The sequence below is a fragment of the Populus alba genome, chromosome 14 (assembly GCF_005239225.2).
Source record: "Populus alba chromosome 14, ASM523922v2, whole genome shotgun sequence".
NCBI classification, from domain to species: Eukaryota; Viridiplantae; Streptophyta; class Magnoliopsida; order Malpighiales; family Salicaceae; genus Populus; species Populus alba.
Window position 1 is genome coordinate 7,048,685 of NC_133297.1, and position 25,804 is coordinate 7,074,488.

Sequence of the window (25,804 nt, forward strand, 5' to 3'; positions counted from 1 at the left end):
TTGTTAATTAGATGATCTTGAGTTTACATTTTATTTATTTTATTTTATTTTATAAAAAATAAATATAAAATAAAATGAATTTATATAAATTTTAAGTCAAATTTTTTTTTATCTTAGATGATATAGTAAAAAAATATTATAAATTATATATTATAAACTTTCTGATAATTTAAGCTATTGATTCAAAAAATATGTCCATTTTCCTATGACCCATGAAATTTGTTGGCTTGTTAAACTATCAAATCACGTATTGAATGAGTACAGCAACTGCAAAAATATACCACGTCATGTCATTGAAGAAGTGGACCCTTTTGCAATGATGACAATGGAAATAATAGTACCCCCAAGTAAAATCGGAGGCTATCTTGTAGACCAGCACTCGACGAGTAAAATTGCATAAGTTTTCTAGCCTTAGTCTTATATTTTGTTTTTGTATTTTAAAAGTAATTTTAAAATAAAAATAATAATATTTTTATTTTTTAAATTAATTTTTTATATATATTTAAATTATTTTAATATATTACTATTAAAAATAAAATACATCATTACAATATATTTATAAAACATACTCAGCCAATAATATTTCCTCTGCAAACATCAGTTCGTCGTTGGAGTGTCCGCTCCCGTTAAAGCTACGACGGATCTGACTTCTCTTTCTAGGGCTCCAACACCCCCACCCCCCCCCCCCCCCCAAAAAAAATCTAGCATTTGTATGGAATTCAAAAGTTTATCTAGCGATTATAAGTGGGATGTGTTTCGCATTGTATATTAAATCAGAAATTCTTATCTGTTAATTATAATGTCAGATCTAATAATAAAAAATGGTTGCTATATTTTTTACATCTTGATATCAGAACTCCTCCAGGCTCCATGTCGAATTTCAGGCCAAGATATTTTATTTAATTATTGTTAGATCTTAGTCTAATTTAAAAAATAACTTGAGTTGTTAAATTAGCTAAATTTTTATCATTTTTTATAGAAATAATGTTGTTTTTGAATTTAAAAAAATACAATTGATCTTTATATTATTAATTTTAAATTTATTTAGATCACAGTTAACTTATTATATAATCTGAAGTTAACTAAATTGATATCAAAATCAATTTGGGTGAATGAGTTGAAACAGAGTTTAATAATTGTAATTTATTTCAAGAATCTAACATTAACAATACACTCAATAATTCATTAAAAAAAAAAAACACAATAACCATTGCATTCTAGATCTAAAAGATGTTTAAAAATATAATTGTGGTTATTTTGTAAATTGTTTCTCACTTAAAAATATATTAAAATATTTTTTATTATTTTTTAAAATTTTATTTTTATTTTTAATATAAAAAATAAATCTTAATAAATTTCTATTTAAACCGCAGTCTAAAACATGTAATTAATATACTTACCAATGCATCAAGCATATAAATTTCTCAAAACAAATATATTTTAATAGCTTTATTTAAACGGTTAGTCCTAGTCTTGATTGCTTTTAATGTTCACGTCTTGGATCCTAAATTCGAGGTATCCGGTCCTCCTCTCTCCGAAGATGTAGACTTTCGGCCTTGTGTTTTTAATTTTATTTGGCCCCAACAGGGCATTAGAAAAGTGTTGAATTTTTGCAATTGAGGTTCTAGTCTAGTTTTTTTATATTCTGGGTTTAAATTTTATTGTGCATGCTTGTCATTCCCGCGGTGTCTTATATGCTCACTGGGTTTGCAAGATGTTCAGTGAATTGTGGGATTAGTTATGGTGCGCGCAAGTTGACCCGGACACCCACATAAATTAAAAAAAAAAAAAAAATGTTGAATTTTGCAGCGGCTACAAGAGGGTGTTGAAATTTTTCGGTGTGGGAAAATCAGTCCGAAATAAAATAGGTGGAATAAGAGCTTCTTCTTCTTCGTTTTTTTTTTTTTTAATCCTAGACTAGGTTTGCACGTGTTGAGCTGGGAAGTCCGTCAAACACATCATACACGTGATAACAAGATTTTTATAAAGGTCGAAGTTTAATTAATTATTTTTTTCTCATCTGCATTACTATTTTTTTTTTTCACTTGCAGATTCAATTGATTGAACCTCACAACTCAACGTTGTTGAGTTGTAAATCCCCTTCGTGGATGTAGAATCCTTCCACGTGATAGAAATGAAGAGTATATCATCATAACAAAAATTAAAAGAGTTCTGTTTATTACTGTTCATCTTTTTATTATTCATTTAAATATAAATTATGTGGATTAAAATAGTGTAAGTATATAATTATCATTATTAAAAGAACTTGTTGAGCATATAGTTGAGGTGAGATTGTCTTTTTTATGAGATGTATTTGACATTAAAAAAATAATTAGGAACAACATTATTTGTTTATTTGTTTGGACTGTAGTATAAATATTGATTTGCCTTTTAAAACATAAAATTTTAAGCTTAGGGCATGGGGCTTCTTTTATCTTTAAAAAAATAGTGAAATTACAATCATGCCCATGCAGTGGGGAAAAATATGTGTTAAGAAGCTTCACTATTTTTTTTTTATTATTAAAACAATTCAAATACAAATTACTCTTAGGTTTCAACAAAAACAAGATTATATATAAGGGTGTTTTTATCATTTGATACTTGGATCTGATATGGTTGTCAAACCTTAATACTTTTCAGACTCAAAATATCTGGATTTGATAACTACCCATCTATTTAGTTTTTCTCTATTACTTGTGGATGATATGAAAATATAATGAAATAAAATAGGTTATTTTCTAGATCCATATGGTTATTTTCTTTGTAATTGGATCCATATAATTAGTCCCTCGCTATGTACTTTTGTTTAGTGTAATTTTTACATAAAAACTACTTTATTTTTAATTTCTATTCGGGCATTTTTCAAACAAGAACACGGGAGTGAGTACACTCTGTCGTTGCATGTGGGCTTTGCTTGGAAACCAGTGACCATGGAAAACTTGAGAAGAGATCCACTTGGCCGAAACGCTCTCGCTTCTCTTTCACATGGGGATCAGCATGACAAGGTGCCACCATTTCTGCATAAGACAAGCTGGCATGTTGGTCAAACACCGAATATTTAAATCCCTCCTTTCCCGTTCTGATACATAGCGCCTCCGGGAGCCGGGAAAGGAAAACCCACAGACCTTTCTGGCTTTTTAAATTGTTGAAAGGTTCCTGGAGGCTTCCAGGTTCTAGCTTATCATAGATTTCGTTACTTCCAATATCCGCAATCACAGTTGGTGGGGAGGGGGAGACGGCGTCGCACTGGACTTTGGAAATGGGCGGTGTGGGAATATAAAACAATGGGAAAAGGAAAACAGGACTTCAAGACCAATTGTAACCGGGAGTTCGATATTAAAATATTTATCATTCTCGAAACAGCATCAAGAGTTCGGTTCCAGGACAGAATTAAAAAAACACTTGGTGTTAGTTCAGCGAGTAGATCTGCTTAACGTGATCTCACGCAATTTGACTTTGGAACTAGATAGTGCCGCTCTAGCCTCTAGTGGTGGGACGAGCTAAGTTTTACTCAATATATATATATAAAAAAAATGTTAATGCGATTCAAACATTTATAAAATAGATAAAAAGTTTAAGCCTAAATTATTGACTTAATTGTATTTAATAATTTTAATTAATTTAAATAATATAAATAAAAATATATAAACTAACAAAAAAAATAACAACATAAAATAAATTGGTTGGAGCTTGTCCGGGTTAACATGTTAAATCTGCAACTTAATCATGCTATCGAGATAGCATCGTAAAAAATAACATGAATAAAACTATGAAATTCAATTATTAAACAATCTAATATTGAAAAACAAGAATAAAAAAAATTACAATAAAAAAAAATTGAATTAACTTGAGTTAACATATTAATCTTGTGACCATGAGATAACCTCTTAGAAAAAAAATTAAAAAAGAAAAATAAAAGAGGAAGGAGAAGAAAAAAAGCACACTAGAGCTCAACCATTACATCACCATGTACACACATTTCACCATAAAAAAAATGACAATTGAACACTTCCAACAGCCATAAAAGATGGCAACGATGTTTAGAGATGGGATAATGCCTCACATGATGCTCCAAAAGCAAACATGACATTCACTTGCTAGCATATACGTTATACATGCCAACTAATTTTAAAGTATACTTATATTTATTAAAAATATTAAATTGCTCCCGGTTAATCTAATATTAACAAAAAAAAAACAATTTAAAATGATAAAAAAGCCCATGATGAGAGCTTGAAAAAATTTGCTTTAAAGGTGATTTAGTCTCTATATTGTGTTTTTAAAATATAAAATGATTGAATTATCCTGTATCATTGTTTTGAAAAATTTTGTTCTCAGGATTAATAAAGTTTTTATATTGCGTATTGAAAAGGTTAAAAGATTAAATTGTTATTGTTCAATCTAATAATAACTAATAACCTTTATAGAAAGATAAGATTGTTTTAGCACAGTAGAAAGTTAACTTTTTATTATTATTATTATTATTGAAATACAAACGATACCCATTCTATACCCATTACATGTATTCAAGAAAACAATGAATTATCCATGGCTTTCAATATTTTTTTTCAATATTCATTACTCACACTCACGGGCGGAACCAGGGGAGGCAGGAACCCGGATCCTTGTAAAATATTTTAATTTTTTTTATTTAATATTTAAATATGGAATGATATGATATTTTTATTTTAAATAAATAAAAATTTTAATAATATATATTATAATATTAATTTTGACATCTCCTGTTAAATATTACCCGGTCCGCCCCTGCTCACAGTCAAGGAATTATAGAAGAGGAAGCATCGTCCTTTTAATCTATTTTTTTAGCAAGCCCTCATGCAATTCAGTTTAAAACAATCCCTAGTAAAATGCACAAATATTTTCTTCCGAAGGAAAAGCAAAAAGAAGTGTCAAATCTGGTTCCCAAGATTCCTATGGTCATAAAGTTTTCAAATGCAGCCAAATATCCTCACATGCTGGAATGTACAAAGAAACTTCACATCAGCTTGTAACCTTAACAACCCAATTCACAGATTTGCTATAGCAGTTCCACACATAGCCAGTACTCACGAATCTCCATTAGAAAGAAAAGAAGAGAAAAACCCTAATTTCCTAGCGAAAGCAAGGCCCGAAGCCCATGATCTTCCCACTTCACACGTACTAAATGCCCCTCCCTGTTTCCAAACCCTGTATTAAATGCAGCTGCTGGAAAATCCACCCACCTTCCGCAAAAACAATCTCCTCTAATCCCCATACCCTTCTCTTTTCTCACCCCTCAAATGGACTCCCACTCCCTCTTTAAACCCAAATGTCCACCCCCACCACCACAATCCCCTCCACTTTCTCCGCCACCGCCCCTCCTCCCCCGCCTAATTACCTCACCAACCTTGGCCTTGGCTATTCTATAGCCATAGCCGTTTTCTTTCTCGTACTTCTCTCCACTATCCTCCTTGCTTCTTACATATGTTGTCGCACCACCCGCCATCGTTCTCGTAACTCTAACAACAACAACAATAATTATTCAAACTCTACAGCTGATGGCATAATACTTCCTCGCATTATTTTCGTGGCCGAAGATGACGAAGAACATGAACGTGATTTAGAAAGTGCTGCTGTAGGTCTCAACCAGGCTGTTATCAACTCGTACCCGAAATTCCAGTTTAGTAAAGATGGTGGGTTCACTGAAAGAACCAATAATTTTTGTAATACTTGCTCGATCTGTTTGTGCGAGTATAAAGATTTGGAGATGTTAAGAATGATGCCTGATTGTAGGCATTATTTTCACTTGCTTTGTCTTGATGCCTGGCTTAAGCTTAATGGATCGTGTCCCGTTTGTCGGAACTCACCGTTGCCTACTCCGCTCTCGACACCGTTGTCGGAGGTTGTGCCTTTGTCGCAGTACGCAGCGGATCGGAGGAGGAGGTGATTTTGGTTTGATGTGGTATGGGTGTGGACCGTGGAGTGTTGGGTTGTGTTTGGAAATGGAGCACTGTAAATTTTTGGGTTTTGAAAAGGCAGTAGGGGAATTGGATTTACTGATTTGTGATTTTGGATTGTTCTAAAATGAAACGTCTGGAAAATCATTTGACCAGGAGCTTCTTTTTTTTTTTGGCAATGAAGTGTAAGAATTGGAGTGTTATTTTTGTTTGTTTCCTTCGAATTTTACCTTTACTGTAACAATGATTGACTTTTTCATCGATTGCAAGATGTTTCTGATTCTTTTTCTTTGTCTTGTTCTATTCAACTTCTGTTTGGTTGTTCTACTCACATTCCTTGCAAAAGCAATAAAGTACTCTTTCTGATTTTCTTCCTAGATTGCTTTTGCAGTTTCAGACACCCTAAACTTCAATTTTTTAAGCACAGATCTTCGCTGCATTTTGCATCGGTGCTTCTTTCTTCATCCCTTTCCTTTTTATTTCTCGATGATTCACGAGTCATTCACATGGATGTGCAAGAATCTGGTAGTCCTTCCATGATCGTAGCCATGTGAAGGAAATTTCATGTTCATTTAAGAAAGAGAAGTACATGTATCCCGCAACCATTTTAGGTGTGCTTAGAGCGTAGTTATGCCTATAGTTATAGTTTTCCAAGTACAAAGCGAACCCATTCCTGTCCTACACTTCTACCTACTTGTCTTGCTGCTTCTATTTTTTAGTTTAAGTTGAGACTCTCGTTGTAGCCAACTGTAACTGGTTCTACTATTGTGCATTGGACCATTTCTCCTCAGAACCTTGCTTTATCTTGCAAGCGTTGCAGTGAATGCGTTTTTGCGAGAAAAATGGAGGCTTTAAGGAAACGAGATTGACCACGTAATGTTCAAAGTGTAAATTCTACAACTTCTTATTGGTATCTTTCATTCTTGGTATTTTAGCTTCTTTTTTTTTTCTCTCTATTGCCACTCTGTCTAAATTCTGCTCTATCAGATCTCTTTTCATTTCTAATACCTTCTGCAGTCATGTATATACTGAGTGTCAAAGCGGTGTTCAGAGTGAAGTAGTAATAGCTGCTGAAACTATTGTTAAAAAGATCCACAAAGAAATGAATGAGATGAGAGATTTGTCAATAAACTCATCGCCAGAAACCCTCTTGTCAAGATACAGTGCTTTTCTTACTGGAATTGTGAGGCTTATTGAGTCATTAAAGACAACAGGAAATCCTCAGGAAAACAGTGAATCAGAGCTGTCCATACTCTAGTAAGACAGCAACGGTTGGATGAAGTTGTAGAGTTTTTTCTAATGAAGAGATTCGTAAATATGCAAGGATCAAACACAGCCGTTCAGATAAACAGAAATGGAACGTTCACGAGCATTGGCCATGCTTGTTTTGCAACGAAGAAAGATTTTGAAGAGTACATGGATATTATGGTTCATGGACGCGATCCATTACCGATCGGAGGAGGTGCTTCGCAAGGGGCTCGCAGCTGTACAGCAAGCCATTACCCATAAACGAGTCCATGTGGAAGCTACCTGACAGTTAAAAAGTCCGATGGAGCCAGTACAGATGCAAAAACTTCACTTGCCTTGCTAGGGCCTTGCTAACCAATACAACTCGCAAGGGATTCTTTAAGTGTGCAGATTGCTTCAATCTCTCGGGTCAGGAAACGCCAAGATGGATCAAACAGGTAGAACCTGATCCCGAGATGAATCCTATAGCAGATTTTCTGACACCTGAAGTTCTTGACATCAAGCGAGGTGAGGTCAGAATCGGATTGGATTTCAGTGCAGGAACTGGGACTTTTGCAGCATGAATGAGAGTTCAATGTCCTAATAGTCTCAGCAACTATTAATCTCGGTGCAGCTTTTAATGAAAGGTTGCTCTTCGAGGACTTGTACCTCTTGACTATAAATCAACGGCTTCCATTCCTTGATAATACTCTGGATTTGTTACACACAGATAGATGGATAGATTTTGTGCTCTTAGATTTTATATTGTGTTGCCGGGATAGAGTTCCGAGTCCAGGATGTTTGTTATGGATTGACAGCCTTTTTCTGTTTGAAGGAAGATTTGGATGATTATTTGGAAGCCTTTAAGATGCCAAGGAATGGGAAGCATAGGAGGATAGCTGTCCCAAAACTGAACAAGAATGGTCGACAAGTGTTCTTTCCTGCTGTGCCAGAGAAGCCGCCGAGACCGATTCGTTACCAACACATGCCAAAGCCGATATTCCTTTTGGTTTCTGACTCGGGATCTCCAATTTCCTTGGCTTCCACCTTGAGTCCTTGCTAAAAGATCAGCGCCGCGCCCCTTTCGCTTTAATTGGTGATTTATTAGGACATTAAATTCATCTTTTTCCGGTTAATTTAGTTATCTTTACGTTTCACAGTCCTATATGGTTGATATCTGCACATTTGAGAACCATTGTACCCCGTAAGAGATACAGGTCCTCACACTTCGATACACATCTAATTTCTTGCCTTCTTTTCTATACAGTGGCCCAGATATCATAAACATAACTCTTAACTGTACAACTTGTAAACCCAAATTTAACTCGCTAAAAAACCTCTTCAAAGATCCAATTATTCAAGCACAACAACTCTATGGGCTTGCTTTAGATAACTTTTCTAACCTTTTTTTTTTTTTTCCAGTTTTTAATGGGCGGGTTCAAGTGACTTGAACAAGCTTAACTTTTTATTTTTATTTTTCAGGATTTTTTATTGGTATTTTTAAATTTTATATTAATCAAGTACATAGAATAATTCTAGTGTAATAAAATTCAATATATTATAATGATAAAATTATACTTTGGCTCATTTCCACATAAAAAATAAAAATACACTATGAATCATTTAAACTCAAGTTCATAATCTCTTGTTTATATATATTTTTTAAAAGTTATGTTTCTAAAATATCATAGTATTTTTTTTTCTCTCCAAAATTATTAACTTAAATATTCGAAGAGTTCTCCCATCAATTAAATGAAAAAAAAATTAGATATTAATTATCAGCCACTTGAGTTTTTTATATTAAGTCATTGTATACCTTAAATAGAAAGAATATATTATATTGCTTGAACTAAGAGACCAGTTGATCATAAAATATATAAATCTTACAACGAAATATCTTGATTTTAGAACTCCATCAACTACCAGTAAGAATTTGAAGTTGTGGAGCAAAGCTGAAGGGTGTTTTCCAAAATATTGTTTGTACAATACTGAAAACAACCTTGAAAAAAGATACATGGTATATATGTATGATTAGTAAACATTTACCTGGACAACGGGCGCTTTATTACGTGAAATAAAAAGATCAGACATCTTATTTAATAGAATTAAATACTAGATGCTCGGTTGTAAAAATCAGATAAATTTAGTCATTTAAAATCGCTTTATCCTAATACAATGCAATACAGCACAAATAATTGATGATCTTTCATATTTCATATATTTACCGATTAAATTGTTCTTTAGAAATTGTTCCTTGCTTTATCTGTGATTTTTTTTTGGATTAAACTCGGAAAATCAAAAGAAAAGGAGACAAATCTTTTTAACCATCGTAGCATTAGCCGCATTTTGGTTCGATGGTCACCTTTTTCCAGGTGGAAGGATTGCCCCCAGTTGCCATCTCCAGCTTTCGGACGAGGGGAGGGCCGGGAGGCGACTCATAAGGCTCAACATTCTATCTTTTCATTTGATTTGGACCTGATAAGTCCCTAAATTGCAGGCCAAGGATCCCCACTTGTACAGTTACAGTAGCCCGTCTTTGTGCCATTTCTTGTATCTCATAAAAATAAAAATAAAAATATTAATTTAGTTTTTCAATGCTTGTTTCACGTGATTCACGAAAAATACTTAACAAAATGATAAAATATCATTTCTCCAATAAGAATGACATGAAAAAAAAAAACTCAAATCTTACAAAACATTATTTAGTGTAATAAATATATATTTTTTCCCTAGTTTTTTTTCTTTGGTTATTCTAAAAAATTTATGTTTTTTCAGTTTATTTTCTATAAAATTATTAAGATCTCATTACTCATGTCACGAGTTTATCAAAGTTAATTCAAGTTATTTTTTTATTAATTTTTTTTAAAAAAATTATCATTTAATATTAATTTAATTAAAAATCATCTAAATTATTTTTAGATTTATTAAATCAACTGAATTGTTAAAGTAATTATGTGTTAAACATATTAAAATATAATTAACTTTTTCTAAATAGCTTTTTACTTTATAGAGTAGACATTAAAAAAAAAATTACTTTTTTACACTAAAAGCTCGTTACTAATTTGACTTTTTTACGTGGCATTTGTCTTCAGAGATGCTATAGGGATTCGGTTTTGATATGTGTTTTCACATGTATATTACTTAACCATGTTACATTACTTTTTTATAATTTTTAACAGATTACTTTGAATTATTTATAAATAATACCTTGAGCATTTATTACATTAAAATGTTTATTTTTAAATAAATTAAATAGTTTTATATAGAGCTTGATAATTTGTAGTTAATTTAGTTTGTTTGGGTTTTAAAACATATAGATAAATCTTAGTTGCATTCAAATAAAAAATACTAACATAATAAAATAATTACCAGTTAGGATATATGTGCGTAAATTGCTTTCACTTTTTATAATTAGAACTCTTAAAAATAATAATCATTAAAAATTTGCACAAATTTTTTCACTGATATATTTAAAAACAAGACATTGTTATTTGGCTTTTTTTAATTATGATTTACCATGTAAAGAAACAATAAAAAAGGACTAAAATATAAAACATGATTGATAGAATATAATGTCCAATGTGAAAATCACATGAACAAGTTCTTTACGAAACACCCACTTTTCTCTTTCCTGCTTCATAATTCCTTTTGTTTTCTAATTTTTAATTTTGATCCATAATTTTATTTTTTAGTCTTTATATTTAAAAAATAAGAAATAAAGTTAGTAGAAAATAAGAGAAAATTGTTGACTGATCATGTTCTAACCATGAAAAAAATTATTTTTAGTATCAATAAATTCCATCCAACGAGAAAAGTTTTGTTGAGATGGTTTTTAATTTTAATTTGATATTTGTGTTTTTTTACATGTTTTGAGTATTTTTAGTTGATTCACTAATTTATTGATGTTATAAGAATATTTATTAAATGTTTCTAGGTGAAAATCAGATAAAAAAATATATTTTTTTTATTCGGAGTATTATGATTTAGCCATAGACTTTAATATTTGGAATATAAAATTATACTATAAATTATATCATCGTATTTTAAATATACAAAATAAAAAATAAATTCAATGCTAGAATCAGACTCTTAGAACGGTTATAATTTAACTTGTAAAGTAGAGATTTCCTCATAAAAAATGATATGTGTTAAATCATATATAAAACTAATAAATAGAAACATGATTTAAATTGATAATCAATCAACGGATAAGCTTAACTCGTAAAGGATGTATTGTGATTGATGTATTTTTTATATAAATAACTATTTTTTTTTACTCAAATTCTTGCATATCATAAATTTTTTAGTGGTTATAATATTAGATAATGACTATTTCTAACTATGATTTTATGGTTAAATCCAAACACCCTTCAATTAAAAAGATATGGTAATGGAATTCGACATCTTTCATGATTTTTATTATCTTTTGATTCTAAAATATTTATAAATGGCAACAACCATCAAGCATGAAATGAAGTGACAACTACCATTAACAACAAACATATATATTTTATGAGTTTATTTGAGTTTGTGTTTGTAGTTATGGTTACTTCTCACTTAGAAATATATCAAAATAATGTTTTTTATTTTTTAAAAATTAATTTTGAAATCAACTCATCAAAATGATCTAAAAATACTAAAAATATATTAATTTGAAACAAAAAAAATAAAAAATAATATATTTTTTTTCTTAAACTCTTTTAAGACACAAAAACAAATATGGCCATATCACCTAATCCACCACTGATATATAAAATTCTGGTCACAACATCTCTCTGTTTTTTTTTTTTTTTTTAATTGCACTAACAATCTTAAGCACCAGAAAATATCCTTTGCATGTGACACTAACCTATTTTCATAACCTAATTTATTACTAGTCGTGAAAAAGCTTAAATTTATCTGAAGTTTTTTAGAGTTTAGTTGTATAATTTAATTATTAGAGTCCAATAAAACATTATGAAAATTTTCAGATATACAAAAATATTATAAATCAAACCCGATTTAATTAATTTTAGGTATTTATAAGATACACATCGAGCATTCCAAACAAGAATTTTCTTATGCTAATTCAATGACAAATAAAATGAAAGAATCTTTTACCATGAAAAAACCAAATTACATCCAAGTTCCAAAACCATATTCTAGATCCAGTCCAATAAATTATTCTCAACCCAGACAGACCATAATAGAGACGAGGCATGCTAGAGAAAAAAAAATTACACAAAAAAAATCATCTTAACCCTAAAACAAGAAAACACACATAAAAAAAACCAAAACAATAATATCCCAAAATTCCCTCCTTTTTTTACTCGGGAGTGTCTAAAATAGTAATAAAGGTTAATTTTCAAAATATATTTTTATTTAGAAATATATTAAAAAAAAAGAAAAAAAAGAAAAAAGAATATTGAAGAGAGAAGGAACGGCTAGAGAGGTAAGATGGTGAAATGGGAAATAAGACCACATTTTTTAATTTATATATACTTGGTAAAAATGTGATTTTTCCAATTTCCAAACTCTCAATATATTTTATATTAATTTGATCCGGGTTGAGTTCAAATAGGGTTTTAGATTAGGCTCAACGGTATTTATATCATACTAGCCTTGGTACCCGCGCTATGCCGCGGGTATTTTTTTGTATAAAAATATAAAAAAAAATAACAAAAATTTAAAAATTTTGGGTTTTTTTGTAAGGCCATACCCAAGAATCTTGGGTTTGGCTGCAACGCTTGACCTAAAAGTAATATTTATAATATTAATAATAAAATTAAACTTACATGATCCAAGTTTAAGTGAGCTTAATTGCAACACCGGACTTAAGAATTTTGGATGTGGGTCTGGCTATAAGGTCGTGTTATAAAAGTGTGATAATTAAATAAACTAATTTAAAAAAAAAACAAAGAAAAAAAATCAACATGAAGGAAAAAACTAATGAAGAAAAAGAAAAAAAAATGAATTAATTGGGTTAACCTTTTAAACCAGGTTATCCCGTAAAACCTGAGATTCGCGTAATGAAAGTTTGATAACTAAATAGAAAAAAAATGACGGGTTTACCCAGAATTAATTGGGTTAACCCATCAAACCAAGTTAACCTGTCAAGCTCAGGATACGTATCATGAAAGTATGAAAATCTGATAATTAAATAGAAAGAAAATTAACTTTAACAAACTAAACTAAATGAAAAAAATAACTCGTCAAATCAGGTCAACCCATCAAACTCGAGATCCGTATCATGAAAATCTGATAACCAAATAAAAAAATTTAACATTAACAAACTAAATCAAACAAAAAAATTCATTAAAAAAAATTAAATTCTATTTAGTTATCAAACTTTCATGACGCAAATCCCAGGTTTTACGGGATAACCTGGTTTAAAGGGTTAACCCAATTAATTTAATTTCTTTTTTTTTTCTTCATTAGTTTTTCTCTTTCAGTTGATTTTTTTTCTTTGTTTTTTTTAATTAATCTATTTAATTATCACACTTTTATGACACGACCTTATAGCCAGACCCACATCCAATATTTCTGGGTCCAGTGTTACAGTGTCTTGAGTTTGGCTACAACACCTGACCTAAAAATAATATTTATAATATTAATAATAACATCAAACTTGCATGACCCAAGTTTAAGTGGGGGTGACTGCAATACCAGATCCAATAGTCTCGGATGTAGGTCTGGCTGCAAGGTCGTGCCATATAAGTGTGATAATTAAATAGATTGATTAAAAAAAAAAAACTAACAGAAAAAAAAACTAATGAAGAAAAAGAAAAAAAATGAATTAACTGGATTAACCCGTCAAATCTGGAATTCGCATCATGAAAGTTTGATAACTAAATAAATGAAAAAATTAACGGGTTTACCTAAAGTTAATTGGGTCAACCCATCAAACCAAGTTAACCCGTCAAGCCAGGATATATGTTATGAAAGTCTGATAATTAAATAGAAAAAATTTAATACCAACAAACTAAATCAAACAAAAAAAAATTCATTTAAAAAATAAAAAAAATTAAAAACAAAAAAAAAAATAAGACAGTTAAATAATATAATATAATATAATAATAATATATTAATAATGAGTAAAGTGAGGCGTGAAAAAAAAACTTTACTGATGCTTAGGAATAATATAATATAATATAATATAATAATAATAATATATTAAAAATGAGTACAGTGAGGCTTAAAAGAAACAAAAAAAAAAAAAAGACTTTAATTCACTGATGCACAGTAGGCGTGGGGAAGCTACAGTGTTTTCCCCACGCGTTTTAGAGTTCTACTAGCCTTGGTACCCGCGCTATGCCGCGGGTATTTTTTTGTATAAAAATATAAAAAAAAATAACAAAAATTTAAAAATTTTGGGTTTTTTTTGTAAGGCCATACCCAAGAATCTTGGGTTTGGCTGCAACGCCTGACCTAAAAGTAATATTTATAATATTAATAATAAAATTAAACTTACATGATCCAAGTTTAAGTGAGCTTAATTGCAACACCGGACTTAAGAATTTTGGATGTGGGTCTGGCTATAAGGTCGTGTTATAAAAGTGTGATAATTAAATAAACTAATTTAAAAAAAAACAAAGAAAAAAAATCAACATGAAGGAAAAAACTAATGAAGAAAAAGAAAAAAAAAATGAATTAATTGGGTTAACCTTTTAAACCAGGTTATCCCGTAAAACCTGAGATTCGCGTAATGAAAGTTTGATAACTAAATAGAAAAAAAATGACGGGTTTACCCAGAATTAATTGGGTTAACCCATCAAACCAAGTTAACCTGTCAAGCTCAGGATACGTATCATGAAAGTATGAAAATCTGATAATTAAATAGAAAGAAAATTAACTTTAACAAACTAAACTAAATGAAAAAAATAACTCGTCAAATCAGGTCAACCCATCAAACTCGAGATCCGTATCATGAAAATCTGATAACCAAATAAAAAAATTTAACATTAACAAACTAAATCAAAACAAAAAAATTCATTAAAAAAAATTAAATTCTATTTAGTTATCAAACTTTCATGACGCAAATCCCAGGTTTTACGGGATAACCTGGTTTAAAGGGTTAACCCAATTAATTTAATTTCTTTTTTTTTTCTTCATTAGTTTTTCTCTTTCAGTTGATTTTTTTTCTTTGTTTTTTTTAATTAATCTATTTAATTATCACACTTTTATGACACGACCTTATAGCCAGACCCACATCCAATATTTCTGGGTCCAGTGTTACAGTGTCTTGAGTTTGGCTACAACACCTGACCTAAAAATAATATTTATAATATTAATAATAACATCAAACTTGCATGACCCAAGTTTAAGTGGGGGTGACTGCAATACCAGATCCAATAGTCTCGGATGTAGGTCTGGCTGCAAGGTCGTGTCATATAAGTGTGATAATTAAATAGATTGATTAAAAAAAAAAAAACTAACAGAAAAAAAAAACTAATGAAGAAAAAGAAAAAAAATGAATTAACTGGATTAACCCGTCAAATCTGGAATTCGCATCATGAAAGTTTGATAACTAAATAAATGAAAAATTAACGGGTTTACCTAAAGTTAATTGGGTCAACCCATCAAACCAAGTTAACCCGTCAAGCCAGGATATATGTTATGAAAGTCTGATAATTAAATAGAAAAAATTTAATACCAACAAACTAAATCAAACAAAAAAAATTCATTTAAAAAATAAAAAAAATTAAAAACAAAAAAAAAATAAGACAGTTAAATAATATAATATAATATAATAATAATATATTAATAATGAGTAAAGTGAGGCGTGAAAAAAAAAAAACTTTACTGATGCTTAGGAATAATATAATATAATATAATATAATAATAATAATATATTAAAAATGAGTACAGTGAGGCTTAAAAGAAACAAAAAAAAAAAAGACTTTAATTCACTGATGCACAGTAGGCGTGGGGAAGCTACAGTGTTTTCCCCACGCGTTTTAGAGTTCTACTAGCCTTGGTACCCGCGCTATGCCGCGGGTATTTTTTTGTATAAAAATATAAAAAAAAATAACAAAAATTTAAAAATTTTGGGTTTTTTTGTAAGGCCATACCCAAGAATCTTGGGTTTGGCTGCAACGCCTGACCTAAAAGTAATATTTATAATATTAATAATAAAATTAAACTTACATGATCCAAGTTTAAGTGAGCTTAATTGCAACACCGGACTTAAGAATTTTGGATGTGGGTCTGGCTATAAGGTCGTGTTATAAAAGTGTGATAATTAAATAAACTAATTTAAAAAAAAACAAAGAAAAAAAATCAACATGAAGGAAAAAACTAATGAAGAAAAAGAAAAAAAAATGAATTAATTGGGTTAACCTTTTAAACCAGGTTATCCCGTAAAACCTGAGATTCGCGTAATGAAAGTTTGATAACTAAATAGAAAAAAAATGACGGGTTTACCCAGAATTAATTGGGTTAACCCATCAAACCAAGTTAACCTGTCAAGCTCAGGATACGTATCATGAAAGTATGAAAATCTGATAATTAAATAGAAAGAAAATTAACTTTAACAAACTAAACTAAATGAAAAAAATAACTCGTCAAATCAGGTCAACCCATCAAACTCGAGATCCGTATCATGAAAATCTGATAACCAAATAAAAAAAATTTAACATTAACAAACTAAATCAAACAAAAAAATTCATTAAAAAAAATTAAATTCTATTTAGTTATCAAACTTTCATGACGCAAATCCCAGGTTTTACGGGATAACCTGGTTTAAAGGGTTAACCCAATTAATTTAATTTCTTTTTTTTTTCTTCATTAGTTTTTCTCTTTCAGTTGATTTTTTTTCTTTTGTTTTTTTTAATTAATCTATTTAATTATCACACTTTTATGACACGACCTTATAGCCAGACCCACATCCAATATTTCTGGGTCCAGTGTTACAGTGTCTTGAGTTTGGCTACAACACCTGACCTAAAAAAATAATATTTATAATATTAATAATAACATCAAACTTGCATGACCCAAGTTTAAGTGGGGGTGACTGCAATACCAGATCCAATAGTCTCGGATGTAGGTCTGGCTGCAAGGTCGTGTCATATAAGTGTGATAATTAAATAGATTGATTAAAAAAAAAAAACTAACAGAAAAAAAAACTAATGAAGAAAAAGAAAAAAAATGAATTAACTGGATTAACCCGTCAAATCTGGAATTCGCATCATGAAAGTTTGATAACTAAATAAATGAAAAAATTAACGGGTTTACCTAAAGTTAATTGGGTCAACCCATCAAACCAAGTTAACCCGTCAAGCCAGGATATATGTTATGAAAGTCTGATAATTAAATAGAAAAAATTTAATACCAACAAACTAAATCAAACAAAAAAAATTCATTTAAAAAATAAAAAAAATTAAAAACAAAAAAAAAATAAGACAGTTAAATAATATAATATAATATAATAATAATATATTAATAATGAGTAAAGTGAGGCGTGAAAAAAAAAAACTTTACTGATGCTTAGGAATAATATAATATAATATAATATAATAATAATAATATATTAAAAATGAGTACAGTGAGGCTTAAAAGAAACAAAAAAAAAAAAGACTTTAATTCACTGATGCACAGTAGGCGTGGGGAAGCTACAGTGTTTTCCCCACGCGTTTTAGAGTTCTACTAGTCTTGATACCCGCGCGATGCCGCGGGTGTCAAAATCTGTAATATTTTTTTTTGCACATGTTATATGGGAATAGATAGTATATTCACAAAGTTAGTTGCAAAAGTCAAGTTCAGATAGTTAACAAAGTTAGTTGCAAAAGTTAGTTCAAGCATAACAAAAGCAGTGAGAGGTAAATATTTTATGCTTTATACATATAGGTAGAGAATTGGACGTGAATGAGCAGCAAGCTGTATCAACAACGCAGATGGTGAAGACGCCCAATCAGGTTGTGATGTTGGAAAAGCAAGCATTGACTAACCCAATGTTAATTGGCTTCCTATTGGAAAAAATCAGTGTAACTGTAAGTTATAAATTTTATACAGCAACAAATATTAAATTTTTTTTAAAGATAAATCAGTAATGAGAAATGAAGATGTAATTATTGTTGAGCATGTGAGTTCATAAAGAAGGGAAACTAATTAGAAGTAGATGCTTACTTTTTCAGGTGATGAAACGGAGAGGCGCTGCTTCTTTGAAAGTTGAGGTGCAGGATTGTCATCATCTTTGTAGAGATGCTCCTTTGATGAGTCTTCGTTGAAGGGTTTTGGGTGGGGAAGCTGGGTGCTGAATCATATGTTGAAAGGAAGTACTTAAGGAATGGGAAATGTAAACAATGTGAATGAAAGACAAAACAATTTATTTATTAGTAGAACAATTAAGTAATAACTTTCATAGGATGAATGTAGAACAAATATGAGATAGTGGTGTCTTGGAAGTTAATATCTTGAAATCAAAAAATAAGAATAAAAAATAATGATATAGCTGAAAAAAGATTCCACGGGATGATATTTGCATGCCAAATAAGATATTAAGAATGAAAGGGAAGACTATTTATAAAGTTGTTGATCAGGCAAGGAATAATTACTAAAGGAATGCATATCAAAGAAATGAGATAGTGGCCTCCGCTGGTGTGTCATGTTTGCACTGAAATTATTTGTTATGTGTGGGGAGGCAAAGCAAACCTGTCGTGTGGCTCAGCATCATTGAAGGTTAGTGCTCTTTTTGACTGGCGATGGCAGCTGTCATAGAACGTGTCTTTTTTGTGGAGAGGTGTCATGCTGTGAAGCTGGAGTCTGAATCTGAGATTGATCTACATCCAAGGGATCTGCAACGTTTGGTGTTGGAGGGGTGAAAGTCCTTGAACTTCCAGCAGCAGAGGTTATTGAGGCTGGCGTGTCAATGTTTTTAATGGGGCTAGGTGGGCTAACAGATGCTTCAGTTGGTATTTCATCAAAGATGTTGCAAACATATATCTCACATCTGCCGAGAACAGATTTGTATGCTCCAAATCGAAGCTGAAATATTTTTGTCTTGTTTAATTTCTCAATCATTTGAGGTGGAACAGTAAATGGGTCAGTGAATTGTTTGTCGAACACCAAATGATGAGCTGAAGCATTGAAAAAATACTCAGCTGTCTTGCCAGAGAGAAGAAAATTCGTGACATCTTGACCATCGCTGACGATGCAGTTAAGTCTGAACCTAAAAGATATGAAAAAGAGCTCCAGTTAAGAATGAAATAAAAGCATGTGTTAATATATGTTTAAGCTGAAAATTCAAGGATGTTTTGGTATGCATATTAGTTGAACCATGGGATTGGTGCAGAGGATGGATAGTCATGCTCCATGCATCGCAAATTATTAGGGAGTCCAGAGAGTGGCTTGTTGCAATCTGGACAGCTTTGACACCACCATCCCTTGAAGAGATCATAATCAACTATGAAAGCTTTACATGTAAATCTTTCATTCTGCAGGTGTCAATTAAAGCACAAAGTCATACATTTTTTTTTCATAAAAATGAAGGCTATGCAGTGTTGGCGATTGCCAACAACAGTGTAATCATAATATTATAGGGGTCTGGAACCAGCCATCAGATATAAAATTATAGGCCTTGAACTTCTATGCCATGATTCTTGATCCTAGACACTATATTTGATGATCTATCTCTATTAGACAATTGCTGGGATTGGGCATCACGACATGAATTGCAATAAGTAACATTTAAAGAATAACATAATAGATACCTTGTGTTCGTATGGGTCCATACAGAGGATCTCTCTTATTGTTCTTCTATTTTCATTTATCTGAGTTTCCAATGAGAGGACAGCTCCTGATGATGGAGGCAACTGGTGTAAGTCAACAGCCATTTGAGCATAGCTACAAAAAGATAAAGAAAAAGGTGTTGAGAATTAATTTAAACATTAATACATAAATTGGATTTTAACAAATGCAAAAGGTTCGAAGAATATAGAAATTTACTAATGCTTGTATGCTAATAATTCTGGTATGTCCGGGTTAAAATACCAAACTGAAGCTGCGGTGCCAATTAGATTTGCAGATCCTATAAAAAATGTAACAACCACATATTTATCGGTGTATATTTAATGTGAAGAGGTTATGAAATTTGAACCGAAAAGCTAATAACATTGAATGATGGTAGGCTTGATGATAGAACGAAGGAAACCTCTAAATTCAGAGACACGAAAACCAGCAAAAGCAACGATAAGAGGAGAATCTTGTTCTGCTAAAGAAGCGTCGTCAAAGCTTCGAGCAATGTCACCCCATAAAGTGATACGAAGCTCCTCGCCTCTAAACAAAATAAAAGTATATTAGACTAATGCTAGGAGGAATTCAATATAATAAATAATTTGAATTTATCATTAACCGTATATTTTCAAGGATGAACTCCATTTTGTCTTCAAGTGTTTGCCCCCGAACCAAAATCTTTTCAATTGGTTGTATTGCTTTCAGCCTACCGAGAACATCTATATAAATAATTGAATAGTCATGTCAGTGGAATGAAAAAACTATGCATGATACAGTTTGGTACATAAGGGTAAGAATGAAGAACACCTGTGAGAAGTCTTGATCCTTTTTCTTTGTTAAGGACATGTGCAAAATCTGTGAAATTAAAGTAATATCGTGGAATTGAAAGTGGGGGAGAATTGAGGCGAGTGACTTTGGTGTCAGACTTAAGATCAACAACAGCTTCATGGCCAACAACAGCATTCATGTAGCGATTTTCAAAGGTGTAGAAATTTTTGACTTCATAATATCCACCTTCAATAATGATTGAAGAAAAATGTGCAGCATCTCTAGATTTGGCTGATCCTTGTATTGCACCACCCTTGTTCATTTAAAAAAGGCAAATAATTGGTGACATTGCATAATTGCGTGGGAAATTAAAAAAATGGACCAAAAAAAGCATGCAAGCAGAGGCAAGAATTTGAAGAAAACAATAATAAAGATCATATTAGTAGATATGTTGCATACCTCACGATCAACAAATAGGCAATTGAAGTTTGTTGCTTGTCCATTTTGTTTTGGAATCCAAACACGACATACTCGAGCTCGGATCAAAGGGTAGAAAATATATTTTTTAATGTTGTGTAAATGAATAGCCATCACTCTGCATTTAAAAAAAGCAAGGAAAAATTGAACAAATAAGTGAATAATTAAACATGAGATTAAAATATAAACATAGTAGTAGATCTAAATGGAACCCAAATCTGAAAATATAAAGCTAATATGGCAGAAAAGTGTCATCATAAAAGCATAAATTTTTTTTATATATGTTGAAAGAAGACTCATAGATGTTCAAGGTTATGAATAGGGAATTTTAACACACAAAAGATACAACAACGAATACAAAGATTACCTTTTGGTAATAATTGAATGATATCCTTGTAAACAATGTTTTTGGCATAACATGATGGTTTTCCTTCATGATCGAGGGAAATGATTTTAAGTCCATTCTTTGATGTAACTCTTGATAAAGCAACATATAATTGACCATGACTGAAAACTTGTTCTTTCAAGAAGACACCAACAATCTTAAGTGATTGTCCTTGGCTTTTATTAATAGTCATGGCATAGCAAGGCCTAATAGGAAATTGTCTTCGTTTGATTGTGAAGGGGCATTTTTTATCATTAACTGGAAAGACAATTCGTGGAATAAAAACTCGATCTCCAATGTTAGAACCGGTAATAATTTGGGCTTCAATAATTCGCTCGGCAAGCTGTGTAACAATAAGCCTTGTTCCATTGCATAAACCAGCAGAGGGACTAAGGTTCCGAAGTAACATAATCGGTGTGCCAATTTTCAAAGAAATACTGTGTTGGGGCACACCATTAAAGTCAAGCTGGTTGATAAATTCAATTGGATACAATAAATCAATGTTGTCAATATCACCAGAAGTTGTTTGGATAGAATCACAACTAAGAAAGTTGTATTTATGACCAGGTATAATATCAAGGATAAAATTATTAATCTCAGAAACAGTTAGGTTCTTCGGTGTAACAATTGCTCTGTCTTTAAAGTAGAATGGGTCAAGATGAGCCCTTTCAATATCAGGATATATGGCAGAGACAATAGCTGCAATTGGAGAATCAATTACTTCAACCTGAAGCTCACATGGGATTTTGATAAATGCCGCATCATGATCATCCGAAACAGCCAAATCACATATTTGTCCATCACCAATTAAAAGGATCCACTCTGCAAACTGTCTAAGTTCATCCTTTTGGTCTGGGCTTAAACCTTCAGCTGATAGTCGCATATTTTGATTCAAAGTGAGGAATGTGAATGCAGACCATAGCAATGAGCTAGTAAAAGAAGCATTAATTATTTCTTCTTTTGTTCCTCCAGGTATAACAGGAAGAATTTGTCGGAAATCCCCACCTAATAAGACAGACTTGCCACCAAATGGATTGTTAAGTCTAAGAACATCTCGTAGAGACCTGTCCAAAGCTTCAAAACAGAATCTATTATTCATTGGAGCCTCATCCCAAACAATGAGTGATGTCATCTCCAGTAGTCGTGAAAGGTGAGTGTTGTGTTTAATCTCGCATGTTGAACTCTCATTAACTTCTAATGGAATTTTAAATCTAGAATGGGCTGTTCGCCCTCCAGGTAATAGAAGAGAAGCTATTCCAGATGAGGCAACAGCAAGAACAATTGAACCTTCAGATCTAACTCGATTAATAATTGTATGCCATAAAAAAAGTCTTTCCTGTTCCACCATGACCATGAACAAATATGAGCGCTTGTTTTTTTTTGTAGTATAGATGTAATAACAGAATCATAGATGTTTCTTTGACATGGATTAAGAAGTGGCATAGCCAATGAATGGTTATTTCTAAGCTCAGCAAGATCATAGCTAAGCTCTTCCCTTAAAAGTTTGTTCCTGACTTCATCCATCAATCGACCATTCGGCATTGGAAGTTTATGATCTTCCAACGATGTCCCGGAAGCATTAAAAAGTTGTTCAAGCTCATACAACACATAGTTCTTAAGTTCGTCATCAGACAAACGAACGTTTCAACATTGAGAAAGAAGATCTCAGATGATATTCAATGTCATCATGCATAGAGTGCCAAAATTGATCGAAAAGACTATTTGGATCAGCAACCTCGCAAAACATAATAATATTAATAAAAAGTTGCCTTAGCTGTGGAGAAGAAGCTGTTGGAATAGCTTCACCAAATGCATCTGACCATTCTTTTATCATCTCCTAAGAGTCCCAAAGCCTTGCATGCAAGTTGAAAAGTTGGAAATATTGTACCAGAGATTTGCCGCAAGTCTTCGAAGCTCTTTGCTCCTTTAACATGATTAAGTAACATTCTGAGAAAATACAACTCTCCAGCTGCAGGATGGACATACACAATGCGACCAAGGCAAAATCCACGTGATCTAACAATCCATTCTTTTTTGCCTAGCATCCCAAACATACTTGTTTGGAAACTGTGAGTAAAATAGATCTCGTGCATCGACATCAACCCTGTTGCGCTCAAACCACTCTGTGAGCATTGTCTTATTAATGCCAGGTCTCCCAAGAACTGACGATAAGGATTGATTACCTGAAAAAAACACATGGTGTTGTAATGGCAGATGGACTTGAAGTCTTTCAACAGCTGGGCTCCTTGAATGGATTGGGAATTGGAATAAACGCCATACTGCTTCATATGGACAAATGAATCTACAGTTCAGATAAGCTTGTATTTCATCATCAGTATCTTTTTTCATAACCATTCTGCATCGATCAGCTCCTTTGCTAACATACTTAAAAAGATACTTGATAAGCAGAGATTGACAACAAATTTCAACATTAATGTGTGCATTGTATCGAAGCAAAAGTTCTTTGTTGTATGGGACAACATGACAATTTGACAGGGAAATGCCATTTTTAACAATGTGACCCATAGGCTGCATGCGTCGTTTATAGTAAACAAAGCCATTCTCACCAAAGATGGTTGCATCTTTGTTTTTTTTTTGGAAATTGTTTGGAACATTTATTCTTTTCCATACATTGAGCCTTTGGATTTGCAGCACCACATGGACCATGCATCATAAATTTTGAAACTATCTCAAAGCAAATAGGATCTTGATGCTTGTCAGGTATTTCAGCTGAAATAATAGAGTCAACATCCTCAGGCGAACGGAATTTGAATTCTGGAGCTAGCCAAACTAACAAATGAGTATGCGGCAAACCTCTTTTTTGAAACTCCACAGCGCAAACATCTAAAAAGAGAATGCAAGTAAAGAAGTCAAAACAGATGTTTGTAGAAGGATAAAAATAAAAACTTGAAATTTAAGAAATAAAAAAGAAATACCAGCAATTGTCCGCCCAAAAGGTTTTCCGGACTTGATGAATGACATCATATCAATTAGTTTGGAATGAAATACCCTTGCTATGATGTCAGGTTTGTCCTCAGGTTGATAGCCCTTTGTTTTTTTTAATTTCTCGGCGAATTTCAGGCCAATTAACATTGCAGGTAAATGTGATAAAAAGATCAGGATTCCCATAACATCTACATATAGCCATAGCATCTTGGTAATTATTAACCATATACCGAGGGCTTCCTGTTAAAGACGATGGAAGTATAATTTTTCCCTGTAGTTGATCCATCAGTATCACCTCTGGCAATAGCATCATGTATTCCTTTGTAATGCTCACTTCTAAGATTTTCTTGGTTTGCACGTATAAAATCTAAACGTTCCTCTTCAACATTAACAAATGCATCAACCAAAAATTGTTGGTACAATCGTCCGCCTTTTATGAGAGTGCTTTCTTGTTTTTCTCTTTCATGAATGAGATAAGCATAATAGGCTCTCATTGAAACCTTTTGTCTTTTTTTAGGTGGTTGCTGCTCTTGATGAGCTAATGGAATATCAGTGTGGAAACCATCCTCACCATATGGAAAAAGAAGTGGGTAATGAAGGGACATAAATTTTGGATGAAGCTTTGAGATCCTCTGAAGTGTTCCAGATAAACTTTCAATAATTATGTCTCGATCAGATCGACAATGACCAATGTCCCCAACAACCAAACCACCAATGTCATTTAAAGAAGGATCGTCGTATTGCCTTGAGTCATCATCTCTTTTACCAATTAACCGAAGTTTGAGTTCTGGAACCTCGACATCCCCAAGTCTTTGTCGAGCATGACGGAACAAACGAACCAATTGATTAGATGAATCAAGCATATTGATTAGACCAACAACAATGTCACTATCCAAGCTTGATTGAAAATTTTCATTGCAGAATGGTTGCAGCCGGTTAGAAACCTCATTATCTGTATCAAAAAATATAAAGCTGCGCAAACTTGGGGCCTTTATTATCCATGGGAAGAAGAGAACCCATAACATGGTGGCAATATCCATTGACCTTAAAAACATAAGATCCAGGTCGAGAATTAACAGAATTATCTACCACAGCCCCCATGGATGTGAAAGCGAACATTGAGTTATAAGCACGAATTTCACGCCGAAATTTTTTGGATGATGAACCATTGTTTGGGTTAAGAAGGTTATCAAGATAGCTAGGTGTTTCTTGTGGAGCAGGAAGCACCACCTTTCCATTATTACAACAAAGTGTAAAGCATGGGTTTGTTTTAGATGAACGGGCCAATCGTTCTTGCAACCAAAAAAGAGCGTTGCAATGCTTACACTTGTATGTTTTATCGCCAAAATCAATGTAT

At 32.0% G+C, this 25,804-nt stretch overlaps 2 protein-coding genes, 2 long non-coding RNA genes and 1 pseudogene across 4 annotated transcripts; 3 read left to right on the forward strand and 2 right to left on the reverse strand.

Annotated features, from left to right (window-relative positions):
• The first annotated feature begins 4,953 nt into the window (after positions 1-4,953).
• On the forward strand, positions 4,954-6,193 carry LOC118041585 (RING-H2 finger protein ATL67). The gene has a single exon (XM_035049011.2). The coding sequence runs from the start codon at positions 5,309-5,311 to the stop codon at positions 5,924-5,926; it is 618 nt and encodes a 205-aa protein (XP_034904902.1). The 5' UTR covers positions 4,954-5,308; the 3' UTR covers positions 5,927-6,193.
• A 623-nt stretch (positions 6,194-6,816) lies between these two features.
• Positions 6,817-8,534, forward strand: LOC118041899 (uncharacterized; annotated as a pseudogene).
• A 9,441-nt stretch (positions 8,535-17,975) lies between these two features.
• On the forward strand, positions 17,976-18,501 carry LOC140954488 (uncharacterized). The gene is made up of 2 exons (XR_012167780.1): positions 17,976-18,130; positions 18,275-18,501. It is a non-coding gene; the product is annotated as an uncharacterized lncRNA (long non-coding RNA).
• Positions 18,502-20,519: 2,018 nt separating this feature from the next.
• Positions 20,520-21,181, reverse strand: LOC118041583 (uncharacterized). Its single transcript, XR_004686338.2, has 3 exons — positions 21,099-21,181; positions 20,679-20,952; positions 20,520-20,590 (listed from the first exon to the last, which is right to left on the reverse strand). It is a non-coding gene; the product is annotated as an uncharacterized lncRNA (long non-coding RNA).
• Positions 21,182-21,229: 48 nt separating this feature from the next.
• LOC118041896 (uncharacterized) lies at positions 21,230-25,487 on the reverse strand. The gene is made up of 6 exons (XM_035049403.1): positions 24,671-25,487; positions 24,133-24,345; positions 23,322-23,803; positions 22,903-23,097; positions 21,484-22,837; positions 21,230-21,234 (listed from the first exon to the last, which is right to left on the reverse strand). Exons 1-6 carry the CDS (start codon positions 25,485-25,487, stop codon positions 21,230-21,232), a joined length of 3,066 nt encoding a protein of 1,021 aa, XP_034905294.1.
• Positions 25,488-25,804: the final 317 nt, after the last annotated feature.

Coding starts and splice junctions, on each gene's coding strand:
- LOC118041585 (XM_035049011.2), top strand. CDS start 5,309: ATGTCCACCCCCACCACCACAATCCCCTCCACTTTCTCCGCCACCGCC.
- LOC118041896 (XM_035049403.1), bottom strand. CDS start 25,487: ATGGATATTGCCACCATGTTATGGGTTCTCTTCTTCCCATGGATAATA. Junction 23,804..24,132: donor TGCAAATCCAAAGGCTCAAT/GTATGGAAAAGA, acceptor TCTGAACTGTAG/ATTCATTTGTCCATATGAAG. Junction 23,098..23,321: donor TAGGAGATGATAAAAGAATG/GTCAGATGCATT, acceptor GTGTTGTATGAG/CTTGAACAACTTTTTAATGC.